Source organism: Carassius auratus, chromosome 8, assembly GCF_003368295.1.
Source record: "Carassius auratus strain Wakin chromosome 8, ASM336829v1, whole genome shotgun sequence".
Lineage (NCBI taxonomy): Eukaryota > Metazoa > Chordata > Actinopteri > Cypriniformes > Cyprinidae > Carassius > Carassius auratus.
The window spans coordinates 11,675,753-11,689,020 of NC_039250.1; the positions used below are offsets into that span (position 1 = coordinate 11,675,753).

At 36.9% G+C, this 13,268-nt stretch overlaps 1 protein-coding gene across 1 annotated transcript; it reads right to left on the minus strand.

The window, feature by feature from the left end:
* Window positions 1-203: 203 nt before the first annotated feature.
* On the minus strand, window positions 204-8,685 carry lgi3 (leucine-rich repeat LGI family, member 3). Its single transcript, XM_026269673.1, has 9 exons — window positions 8,264-8,685; window positions 6,820-6,891; window positions 5,511-5,582; window positions 3,518-3,589; window positions 3,174-3,245; window positions 2,773-2,942; window positions 1,840-2,004; window positions 1,391-1,481; window positions 204-1,187 (listed from the first exon to the last, which is right to left on the minus strand). The coding sequence occupies exons 1-9, from the start codon at window positions 8,473-8,475 to the stop codon at window positions 458-460; spliced, it is 1,656 nt and encodes a 551-aa protein (XP_026125458.1). The 5' UTR covers window positions 8,476-8,685; the 3' UTR covers window positions 204-457.
* Between the last annotated feature and the right edge of the window lie 4,583 nt (window positions 8,686-13,268).

Below are 13,268 nucleotides of genomic sequence, written 5' to 3' on the forward strand. Positions count from 1 at the left end.
GTGTGTGTATATTTATTATGTATATATAAATACACACACATACAGTATATATTTAGAAAATATTTACATGTATATATTTATATTCATATAGTTTAATTTACATATAAATATATTTAATATATAAACAACATATTTTTCTTAAATATATACATGTATGTGTGCCTATTTATATATACGTAATAAATACAGCACACATACATGTGTAAAAAAATTTTTTATTCCGGACGTAATTAATCGTGATTAATCATTTGACAGCACTAATTTTGTCTATTTAAAGACCCAAAGATTGGTAATCAGTTTAAAGTTTAACATATATTTATTGAGTTGGTGATGGCTTACACAGTAACTTGTGTATGAGTATTTAGCAATGATAGAATCAATTCATGTGTTAATGCAGATGCAGAAAAGTTTTGCACTTCTTGGCATTTACGCACTTATACAAAACCACTCCAGCTGCCTATTTGGCACTGAGGTCCACCACTAGATGCTGGTAGGCCATGGTCTTTCCTTTAAAACTGGCCGCTAACAGAATATCCTTATTGTCAACAGAGATCAAGCTAAAGCCTCGAGGCGCGAGCATGTTGAGTTCCTGGAAGGGCTGAAATCTTTGAATGAGCTCATCCCACAGATAGATCCTAGAGAACGAATAATCGCTTCCCAGCAGAAGGTACTGCCTCACTCCAACGCTGAACGGATACACAGCCATTGAGCCCCGTGACGGCAGGGTTTGAATCTCTACGAAGCGCTGGTTGTCCCACCGCAGGATCTTCGAGTCTCCAATGAAGCGCGTGAGGCAGAGATACAGCACTTTTCGAACCCAGAAGTGCTTGACCATCTGCACATCGCCTGATTCGGTGATCTGAGAGTGGTAGGCAAACTGGCGTTGGCTGTGGTTCCACTGATACACCACCGGGGGCTGCGAGGCACTAGAGAGTATGAGTCGAGGTTTGCCGTCCACCTCTAGGAAGTCGATGTGAGTGTCTCTGTGCCAGGGATGGAGGGACTGGTGTGAGTAAAAGCCATTACTGTTCCAGCGGTACAAACTGGTGGATCCGGCTTTAGAGCTGTCAACTACTGCGAAATACCAGTCTCCTTCAATCTGGAATGTCTCGATGAAGTTGGGTTTACGGACACGGGTGGTGTCGATGTCCTGGATTTTGACGAAACGCAATGGACCTTCCTCCCATCTGACGACAACAACAGGATGTTGTAATGATGTCATAATGATGATGATAATAAGCACATGCAAACGGATGCTATAGCAGCCTCTGGGTATTGAAATATTTGACCAAATAAAAGGTGCATTCAAGTAGTGTGGTGCTAATTTATTAATTTATTAAGTATATCCACACAATATTTGAAAATATCTTAAAAAAGTAGTAAAACATACTTGTAGATGTGGGATCCTCCAAAGAGCTGAGCCACAACCATGTAGAGAGTGTTGTTGATAACCACAGGTTTACAATACACAGCCGAACGAGCTGGAATACACATACATTAGTATTTGTAACTGAATGTAACTACTTTTTAAACATGTAGCACAAACAAATCTTGATGCATTATTAGTAATAATTTAATACGCCAGAGCAGGGGTTTCCAACCTCTGCAATATTCAGAGCCTTCCCTTGTGAAATTAAGTGTCTAAAAAGATTAATTCAACGACACATTCAGTTGTTACTGTTGCGAAAACATAGGTCTCATGAAAAAAGGTTGTTTCTATACCCACTGCTTCAGAGAAAATGTCCGTAGTTAATTTAATATGGAAATTACTATTTTTATTGGTTTGAATATATCAAGTAATAAAAAAGTCCACTTACAGCCTTGTAGTTTTTGACTTACATGTGATGTTGTAATGTGTCTTGAAAAGCATGTTCACATGATCCCAAATGAACACGGTGCAGATTCCAGTGTTGGGCTGAGAGTAAACTACATACTGGTCAGCGCTAAACTCGTATGACTCCACAGACAGGGACTGGAATGAGTATGTCTCATACACCGCAAAATCTGGATTAGAAGAACATTTCATATCAGAGCCAGTGTATATTGTGTACATTTTTAAGGGGTGAAATGAAATGGAGAATCAAAAGGTTCTTGATATGTACACATATGTAAGTCTTTAATCTGAAATAAAAGTTTCAAAACTCAAAACTATCTCGCCAGTTTAAATAATAAAATATGCATTTCTACCTTTCTAAAACACCAGGATTTGAAATGGGGAGAACTATGACATCACAATAACATACTCAAGCACATCATTGTTTGAGTGTTAATAATAATATTAGTGAATAGCCAGATCAGAAATATGTACTTAAGTTGAATATTTTTATTATATGGTTCCTGTAGCTCTATAGTTAGAACATTGTGTTAACAAGTGCAAGGTTGTGGGTCCGAATCCCGGGGAACACATGATAGGAGAAAATTGTCAGCCTGAATGCATTGTAAGTCGCTTTGGATAAAAGCGTCTGCTAAATGAATCCATTTTTTATTTATAGTTTATGTTTCAGTTTCTACTGCCTCAGGATCTGATTCAGACTCAAACATATATTGCTCTTAGTGATTTACATTTTTGTTGGTCATAGAGCTTATCTTCAATGGCTTTTTATCAAGGGAAACAAAGTGATGCTAACGTCTGCGTTGGCCTACAACTGGAGTCTGGGAGGATGCCCCCCCATACGCTTGGTAATATAGTTGACATGTTTTACAGATTTAGATTCCCACTGAATTTCAGCCACCAGTCGCAGATAACCTTTGTAAAGGTCTGAACTAGCTCACCTGCGCTGATGCAGTTGAAGTCGCGTGGTGTAAGGTCATGGATGCGTCGACCCTGGAACTCAAAAGGACTGGCGCAGTATATGGCAGGAACTGAAGTGTTGCTCTTCTCCATCCAGTCAACCAGCCATTTGATCTTACAGTCACAACGGAACGAGTTCCCTCGCAGGTCTCTGCATTGGAGAGAGAAATAGAAAGGTTCAAAATAGTAAAAAAAAAAAAAAAAGTTGCCTGTTGACTCTGATATGTGAGTGGTTTTCATTCTGGGATCCATGGATAAATTGAGAAGTTTTTTTTTTTTTTTTTTAGTCTTGTGAAGATATATATGGAATTTTTATATCTGTACACATTAAAAGAAAAAGCTCAGTCCCTCACAGAGGAATATTTGGGAATCTGGTACATACAGGTCAGTGAGGATGTCCAGGTGTTTGAAGAGATCTCTGGGAAGGACCTGCAGGTTGTTGTTGGACAGAGACCTGACGTGAAGGAAATTCAAACCAGAGAGACAAAACATGATCTATTTATTCCTTCATTCTTTATTCTAATCTATAAGATATAATAAGTAACACATTACGGTGTGATTAACGCAGAGTATTGAAGACTGGACCATGTAAACATGTTGACTGTGGACTCTTTTGGAGCTACAGACACTTTTAAATATACATATACATGGATTTATTCGATTATTAAATGTTTAATTTTTGAATCAATACACTGAAAATTGATAATAGGTAGATGCAATACATACAGATGTGTCAGAGACTTCAGTCCTCTGAATGTGTGCTTTGACAGAGCTTGGACGTCGTTGTTCTCAATAAATCTGTAAAGAAGACAAAAGATAATACAGTATGGAAATTAAATGAACAATTTCAGTCATGTAAATAAATTCAACCAACAACTCATTTGTCAGACAGCTATAAAATTACATTTTTGTAAATATGATAATTGCAGGTGAAGTCATTCAAATGTTTTAGATGCCATTGCGAGAGAAGATTAGCACAGGGATATTAATCAAATGGCATATTTTCTCCCTCTGTATCTACCGTAATAAACAGTAAGGATGGAAAGGCACGCTGCCTGTTCCCTGATGGATTCATGAGTCAAGCCGTTTCTGAAGACCTGCCTCTGTCTGCAAACCTTGCCGCATTTGCTTTGTTAAAGCTTTTAGCTTAATGACACTGAGCTTGTGGCCGTTTTCATTAATGCTAAAAGCTTTTTGTAATAGCAAGACCTCCGCCCCCCTCTCTCTTTTATCTCATTCACTCTCTTCCTGCAGTCATTGAGCTGCCAATGCTTTCGTCTGAAAGACAACGCTACCTGAATCTTAAAAAGGACTCACTGCACAACCTGCATTCAGATGAGAGACACAGACAGGCACACACAAGTCTTACTCAAAGATGTCTCTTTAATACCTGGAGAAAGATATTAATATTCCAATTCATCTCAATGGCTTTCAAAAAGGATTTGATTTAAATGATTCTTTTTCAAGAGTCATCACATCTGCTGTTATATAATAAAATGCAGTATTTTTAAACTTGTAAAAGTGATGCATTACAATATTGAGTTACTCCACTAATTGTGTCACTTAGTTACTCTTTATGGAAAGTAATGTTACCTTACTTTTGTGTTACTTTTTGCCACCTGGGCTAGGCTTGCTTGTTTGTTTATTAATAGAAAAAATCCAAAAGTTATATTTCTGGTAACTGTAAAAACCCTTTCACACCAAAAGTGAAACGAATAAGCCTCAACATGAGGACAGGAGAGATGTCAGTGAATACATGGGAAAACAAAGTAACCGGCGTTACTTAAATAAGTTGGATATGTTGTTGTTAATTAAAAATTTATGTGTTTCTTTACTAGTTACTTGACAAAGTAATCTGATTATGTAACTTGCGTTACTCAGTAGTGTTACCTCCAACACTGATTAAATGTTTGCAGCATACAAAAAATTATTATTGAGCGGTAATGCAGTTTTTGGCTTCTACCAAATTACTTTTTAATATTCTGTAAAGGAAAATGGGTTTATCAGTTGTCTCATTTATAGAAACGAACACAAACTCTTTGGTGAATCAATATGAATTTGGCACATCCTCCAACAGGAGGCTCATCTGTTGATTCATCACTCTAAAATGTAAAACCCCAAAAGGGTAATGAAAATCTATAACTGACAGTAAGGAAAGTAGAAAGAACGAGAGATGGATAGGAAGAATTTGTAGTCGTTGGGAAAGCTATTGTGCCACATTGTTTCATATCAATAAATGTTCTGACAGATAATTGTTGTGAATGGCTGTGCAAATGATCTCTGACCTGTTTTAAACATTTCATTTGAAACTTGATTTTATATATAAAAAAAAAAAAAAGGAATAATCCTTCTGTGGCTGGTTATGATGAGCAAACACTTTCAAACAGGGGTGTCGGACTGGGGGTAAAACCAGTAATGATTACCAGGGCCCCAAAGGAAGAAAGGGCCCTTGAAGAGTCTGGAATATATTTGATTTCACCTGAATATTTTCAATTGGGTGGGGAGGGGGGGTCATGGGGGGTTCATTTATTTGACCAAAAGCCAGTCTAAAAAATATCTGAATAAATCACACTTGAAATGCAACAGAAGTCATTTTGAAACATCTAATCGGTCCATCTGTCGGAAAAGTGTTCAATCTGTCCACCCATCAACCCACTCCTCCTCTATCATTCAGGCCATCCATCCATCCATCCATCAAGCAACATGGAAACATACTCACAGGTACTGCAGGTGTCCAAGACCGGCGAAAGCATCATCAGAAATCAGTGAGAATGTGTTTGAGTTCAACAGCCTGTGCAGAACAAAGAGAAAGAGACAAAGATAAGAGCTTGCACTTTCATTGCGCTGAACATTTCTCATCCATCTTCGACAGGTTTAGATTTTCTTAGGGCCAGGACTATTTTACTGCTCTAAAGAAGTAGATTTATTTTGATGTGTTGACTGACATACTAAAGCACATGTATAGTAAATCTATAAGTAGCATGTAATTCAATATCGTATTTAAAGATAATACATTTGAAATGTACTAAATTGCATCTTCATCCTTTCAAATGTGTAACCACAAACATTTACAAGCACAATATAGAAGTTTCAATAGAAATGGCATTTAAGTGTTTAGTTCATCATCAAACCTTGTCAGTATTTAGCAGTGCACTTTTACCATATTTCAAACATAACATGAGTAATTGTGAAATTACACATGAAGACATATTTAAGTCCTATTTAAGTGGATAAGAAAAGCACACTGAAGTTCTTAATAATAATAAGTACTCTTAAGTATGCTAAAGTGTGCTTTTTTTACAAAAGGCATGTACTGTATGTCAAAGTGTATGTAATATAAATATGTATGTGCACAAATCTAGTTTTGTCATTTAGGAACTGTTTCTAATAGATCAGAAACACTGAAAGGCTGCATTGCCTGAAAGAGCACCCTGTAAATCCATTATCACTGCCTTTGGAGTTTATGAATCCACAATAAACTCCTGTGACTGAAAGCACATCTTGCCTATTATCAGACACACGGCAAAGCACACCGTCTTCATGACATCTGACTGCTATATGCCAAAGACCTCAGCGAGGAACAGAACGAGAACCACAGATATGACAGCGGATTAGTGTCTGAACACAAACAACACCATATTTTCATACAAAAACAGTTTAAATGTTATATGTATTGTACTAATATATTTATCTGATATTGCAGGACATTTTTAATTTGTTTACTGATTCAGTGACTGAAGAACTGGCATGCTGTCGAAAGTTGGAAAACAAACTTCTCTCTTGTGTCTTTCTAACACACACACACACACACACACACACACATACACACACACACAGCGGGAGGACAGAAACACTGTTGTTGTGTGAGTGTGGGCAGTCTGTAAATGGAGGGTCTGTCACTGATACACATCACACTACACACTGCTCAGACATGCAGCTGACAAACACTAAAATCCTCACACTTTTTTTCCACACACAGGCCATAATAAGAAAATGCAGAGGAGGATCATTGTGCGTTTGGTACTTACAGGAACTGCAGTAGGTGCATGTGAGAAAAAGCTCCTTCAGGAATCTCTGTGAAAGCAGCGTTCACCATAGTCCTGATAGAATAATAGAAACCACCATCATAATCATTAGCATTAGCATTATCATCATCGACATCATCAACACAATGCTTTTACAGTCGTCTTAAAGTAAAAACTCATGAGTTATATATATATATATATATATATATATATATATATATATATATATATATATATATATATATATATATATATAATAGATTTAGGGGCTTTAACTTAAGTATAACACTAGCATTATGATGAATAATTTAGGAGTAGCCCCACTTCTTCCCAATGTTTGTATCATTTACATTGTTATAAGTAATTTAAGTCTAATTCTGAGCAGTAATTTTTGGCCTTTTTCTTGAATAGTTGCTCTGCACACCTGAAAGGATCTCACAAATGAATTATTAGAAAGTAGGACACAGATCTTCTTTGCTTCTTATATTCTCAGTCTGAAAATAAGGGCACCATCAGCGTTCAAGACTCTCTATAATACTCCGCTAACATGAAATGGAAATCAAAGGCCTTTAATAATACTCTCTTCAGAATATATATGAATAAGCCTGAATGAACCTGGTTATATAAGTCTTTATAAATGAATGACTTTATATAATGAAATATAGTGTAATTGTGTGATAACTTCATTGAATTTAGTACTGTATATAAAACTCACAGAGAAGAAAAACCTTGACAAATCTTGAACCAGTTGATGAAATAAATGCTATCTGCGGTTATGTTCTCCAGCGGATAAGAAGCGTGATTGTTTTGAGGTTTCTGTGGTTGAGTCTCTACAGCAGACGTAAGCTGAGCAGCATATAGACTTCAGCTCAGCAAGCTGACTTTCTGTTTATCTGTCATAGTTCACCAACATACGAGACTCTCAGAAAGTAGTCTATTTGACGACTCTACATTACATAACATGCACTATATGTACACGGTAGTCTTCTCAAGCCATGAAACAGAGCTTATGTGACAGAAACGAAGCCATTGTTCACTAACAAATCCCTTCCACTGCAGCTTCAACAACAAATGTGCTACCAAAGGTTATAAATAAATGTCAGTGACTAAAAAATATCAGGTTGGAATATATATGGCAATACTACTACTTTATATTGTTTTGTTGTCATTTTTTAGCTTTGCAGGCCAAAAACTGTCACTACTGTCACTTTTTATGATTGTGTTATAATCACATAAACCCTTATGTCACACGTCACTTGATAGGTGACATAATGGACAAATTGTCCTATAAATCATTATCTCTAGACAATCTATATTATTAAGCTGCTGTGAAAATGGTTTATGGCAAGTCAGTGATAATAGTCATTAGCAACTTTCCCCTTTTTGAATATAAAGAAAAAAAGAAATGAGAGAAGAAACAGGCAGACGTGATCTTTCCGGTACTCACAGGGAGATGATTCCTGGCGGGAAACTCTTGGGAATGGTTTTGGTGTCCACGCAAAAGGCGCTGTCTTTAGTACAGGAGCAGGTGGCTGGACACCGAGGGGTTTTGGGAGCCCTGCGGCCCACCGCCATCCCAAACATACAGAAAAGCAGCACACAAACAGAGAGCCGCCAATCCGGCCACCGTGGGGTCCATCTGGGCCTTGCTTCCATCATCTTCCACCTTCTCTTCTCCAGCTTGAGTTGTCAAGAAACACAGACGGCTGGATGATCCTGGTTTCTATCCGTCCCTATCAAGAAAACCGCAAGAGAAGAAGATTCAGGGAGTGAATTAGGCTCAGAAGAGACGGACCGTAGAGAGTGGGCAGTGACTGGTGTTCCCTGGGTGCATGTATGAGGGTGTGTTTGATTATCTCAGTGTTCTCTGCAGTCTCTCTCTCTCTCTCTCTCTCTCTCTCTCTCTCTCTCTGTGCACAGACTGCAGGAGCGTATCAGCCAGCGCTGCTCTGCACACGCTCGGCCTCAGACCAGAGTGCAGCAACGCTGACTCTGAATTATTAACAATCGCATGGACTAACACTTAAACTGCGGCAGGGAACACAGCAGAGAAGGCAGTGGGATGGGGAGGTTGAATCAAGATGAAGAGGCAGGGGTGATGTTATACTAAATAGTGTACTACAAAACTCTTGTTTATGCTCAAGCATCACATCTTAGAGAAGTCAGTGCAAAAGCTTGAAAAAGCACCCTTTAGAACAGTATTTCGGTTCACGAAGGAACTATAACTCATTAAATCCCATGTAAAACAAAAATAAATAAATGAGACGACATGGCAATTGTGAATAGCATGGTGTGATTATCAAATGAAAGGCTGCGACTGAATTAAATAACTGTATAGTCTGATGTGCTGCATGTGTCATGTGAACACCTCATATTTAATAAATAAAGCAAACTTCAATTCTGGATGTCTTCCGAGTTTAACGTCCGATTGGGAAGGCAGTGTGCATCAGGTTTATGTTACTGACACATTCAGATAATTTCAAAAATGTTGGTGGGCAGAAGTTTGCAGTGTTTCACCATCTGCCAAAAATAAAAATCAAATAATAATAATAACAATTATTATTATTATTAATTATTTGTCAGCTAATACAGTTGTAAATTACAATAATGTAAAAAAGAGGTTGCACTGTGATGTATCAGTCTTTTACTGGTCACACGTTTTCATGTTAGTTCACAACTTCACACTTCACATTGATTCATCATCATTGAATGAGCTTGAGTTTGGACCCACTGTTATAGACACATACAGCAGGTTGTTAAAGGGATAGTTCACACAAAAATGTAAATTCTTAAAAATTATTTAATCAATGTTATTTTAAACCCATAAGACAGTAGTTCATTTTTGAAACACAATTTAAGAGTGTTAAGATTAACGTAATAAAATAATGTCCATTCCCCTAAAACAGTTTATAAAGACACTGTGAAAAAAAGGGGAAAAAAGTATTTAATACAGCAGTTTTATCAATGATTGATTAATGAAAAGATTTATTTGTAATTCTTTTATTCACTTATATACATTGATCGATTTACTTAGAGGCCAATCGCATTCATTAAGTAACTGTTGACAGATTTTCATTTTAGGGTGAGCTATTCCTTTAAGAAAAAGAGGCATCACTCTCGCATTAGTCCTGTGATTTTTTACTCCTTTGATATGTAACTCATTCTGTACAGTTTCTTCTACACACATGAATGAGACTTCAGTTTATGTGGAGAAGCATCGTCAGACACCACATGTTTAAACATTATTATTAATTATAAACAGAAAAATATCATTTAAAAAAATGAATATTTACTATTATAATTTATAGAACACACACCCAAAATATCTTAATATAAATATTGTTAATTTAATATAACAATATTATATATACAAAATGTATTATCTGCTGGAAATATTTAAAATAGATATGGCTTTTACAGTAGGAAGAGAAGAGAAGAGAAGAGAAGAGAAGAGAAGAGAAGAGAAGAGAAGAGAAGAGAAGAGAAGAGAAGAGAAGAGAAGAGAAAAGAAGAGAAGAGGAGTTGAAACTGAGTAAAACTAGTGACCTTATTTCAAATGCAACTTTGAACAGCAAACCTTGCAGTTCACATCTGTAGAAAAGATCAAATTTCTGTATTCATTCTAATGTATCTTTAAAAAGTATGCACAATAATAATAGGGAAGCTTTCCTTAAACAAGTAAACAAGACTAAGTACACATATTCATTTTGTCAAATATCATTGTTTATTTAAGCATATGAGCATCTTTAATACATTTAAATTAGACTATTATAAAGTGACACTCTTTTCAAGAGACAGTATTAAATCAAACACGCTTGAGTGATCTAAAGTGTAGGGAGTGATTATTAAGATAGGTGAACACAAGAGGGCACTAGAGCATTACCTTCAACAGTTGAGGGTTCCTCTGAATGGAGAACTGGCTTGTTTTTATTTTCCCCCTCCACTTCCTGCTCCGGTGGTCACTGTGTAAGATCTTGGCAGGGTGGCACTGCAGCGGCAGGCACGGCTGTCACCAGCTGACACCACTCACTCAGCCAGTCCACGTCACAGGTACACAGACCACAGGCCTTCTCTGAGTCATCCTCTCACTTCCCAGAAGCCCAGGGTGAGGTGTGGAGATGCCAGGTCACTTATGTGGCCCTTGGGCAGAGAGTTGGAGTCAAACACATGTTTTATGGTCCTCTCTTTCTCACACTGCACCGTCAGCAGTTTTCCCACAGGCATAGCATTACCAGCTGTGCTTCTGGAGCAGGGCCTTCATTTCACTCTATCTGCTCTTCTGCAATCACTCTGGAGCCAAAGATTTTATGGTCATTTTTTTCAAATTTCAAAACAGTACAGGATATGCTAGATTATATCTATCTATCTATCTATCTATCTATCTATCTATCTATCTATCTATCTATCTATCTATCTATCTATCTATCTATCTATCTATCTATCTATCTATCTATCTGTCTATCTGTCTATCTGTCTTTCTGTCTGTCTGTCTATCTGTCTGTCTGTCTGTCTGTCTGTCTGTCTGTCTGTCTGTCTGTCTCAGGTAATCTAAATCCCTTTTCATTTAGGCCTGTTTTGAATATGCTTTCATCAGTAATCATGACTTCCGTTCTATGGAGCTGTAACCTGTCTTGGCTTGGAATTTATGTCGGGAGTTACTGCCATGTTGATTCATACCAGAAAAACAGCAGATAAACACACTGTTGAGTTTATATCCCAAACCCACTTCCTGAATCGATTCTTTTGCCAGGCTCCTTGAAAGAGTCTCTGTGTGTTTCTCTTGCACATCTGTTGGAGTTTCTCTGTCTTTAAAGTTTGGCCGATGTCTAAGACTTGAGTAGGAAAGTTCATACAGGACTTTTTGGCTTCTCTTGAATATGTTTTTGAATGCAGCTATGAATCATTTGCTTCTATGTTCTGGACTGAACAAATGGGCTCAAAAAACAGCAGGCATATTATAAGTGGAAGTTACCATACAAGTAACCTGGTAGCTTACACAGGCCTTTTACTAACAACTCTGGAACAAATGAACTTTTCAGAATACATTTCTGTAAATAAGTTTCAGTACACTTTTTGTTGAACATCTCTTTACAATGAACTCTTTACAATGAAAATTGTGTGTGATGGAAATCTGAATGGAAATCAAACTGAAACTTTTTCACAAATTACAGTTTTTCTCAACTGCTTTGGCTCAGTTCTGAAATGAAAGTTGTTGTTTTTTTCTCAAAACATTAAGTTTAGATGTCTTTCTTATTTTCTTGTTCACATTAGATTAGAATTTCTTGTTGATTTCAGCAAATTGTGTGTGTGTTTTGGCACGTGTGCAAATAAGTAATTGCAATTTGCACAGTAACTAAAAGCACATGGCTTGTTGATCAAAACTGTTGAGCTCAGTCTCAGTGAAACTGTCAAACTCTTCTCAACTTCTAAACATTCATGAGAGCCACCACATGCAAAATGAGCCATTCATTTATCAAAATCTATGGACAAGCTTGTTAATTCCATAAATATCAGACATGGAATGAGGAGTGGTCTGCTAAGTTGTCAAACGGCTTGCCTGCCATTGGGGTTGCAAAGGGGTGGAACATTTCCTGAAAGTTTCCAGAAGTTTTGGTTTTGAAGCATGAAATCTTAAGTCTTTAGCTCCATATAAGCTGAAGAAACCTTCAAAGGTTTGCATACCAAAAAAAAAAAAAAAAAAAAAAACTTTTTCAGCAGTGTAGATACTTTCCACACAACATTCTCTTTACTTTGAGCAGAATGAGGAGAGAGAACATATCTGGACTGATTTATGCTTTACATTGACAGTGGGTTCAGCCCTACAGTCTTACCGGGGAAGGATTGTGTCCTATTTTGAAGCTAAACAATAGGAGTGCTGTCATGCAATTTAATCTAAGCCCAATTCAATTAAGGAGGACACAAAGACATAAGCTTCAAGGTTCAGTGATATGATTAGAGAGACTGAGGCAGACATCAGTCGACTGAGTCATTTCTCCCTTCATTACACAAAACATGAGACCCAGATTCAAGTAACCTATCAAAGCTGCCATCGTTTAGTCTGATCTTCAATCTTATGACTGAAACAAAAGATAAAGTAAGGGGACTACAACCATTAATAATTAGGTGTGTCAATATTTTGTACAATGGAAAGAAATCTATTGCAGTTAAAGCATAAAAAAATTCTGTCAGTTACTTTAATCTCTTTTTTTTTAAGAACTAATTGTCTTAACCATTATTTGCCGGGTAATTTTAGGAATCACAAATTGATTCATTCTTTTGATTCAGTTGATTCATTGGATCTTTCAACATTGTCATCATTGTCATGACCTACATTATTAATCTATTTAAGATTGAGAAATTCTAAATGTAGAACGAGCCTCAAGCCAGACGTTTCTATCTGTAAAGTGATATAGTGTGTTTTTCTCTCCCAGGTATTGTTTTGTCTGTTCAGA

What these genes read in the sequence shown, in the direction of transcription:
- lgi3 (XM_026269673.1), bottom strand. Translation starts at nt 8,475, where the DNA reads ATGATGGAAGCAAGGCCCAGATGGACCCCACGGTGGCCGGATTGGCGG. An exon ending in CCGCCAGGAATCATCTCCCT is followed by an intron (nt 6,892 to 8,263) that starts GTGAGTACCGGA and finishes TTATTCTATCAG; the next exon opens with GACTATGGTGAACGCTGCTT. An exon ending in CTTGGACACCTGCAGTACCT is followed by an intron (nt 3,590 to 5,510) that starts GTGAGTATGTTT and finishes TCTTCTTTACAG; the next exon opens with ATTTATTGAGAACAACGACG.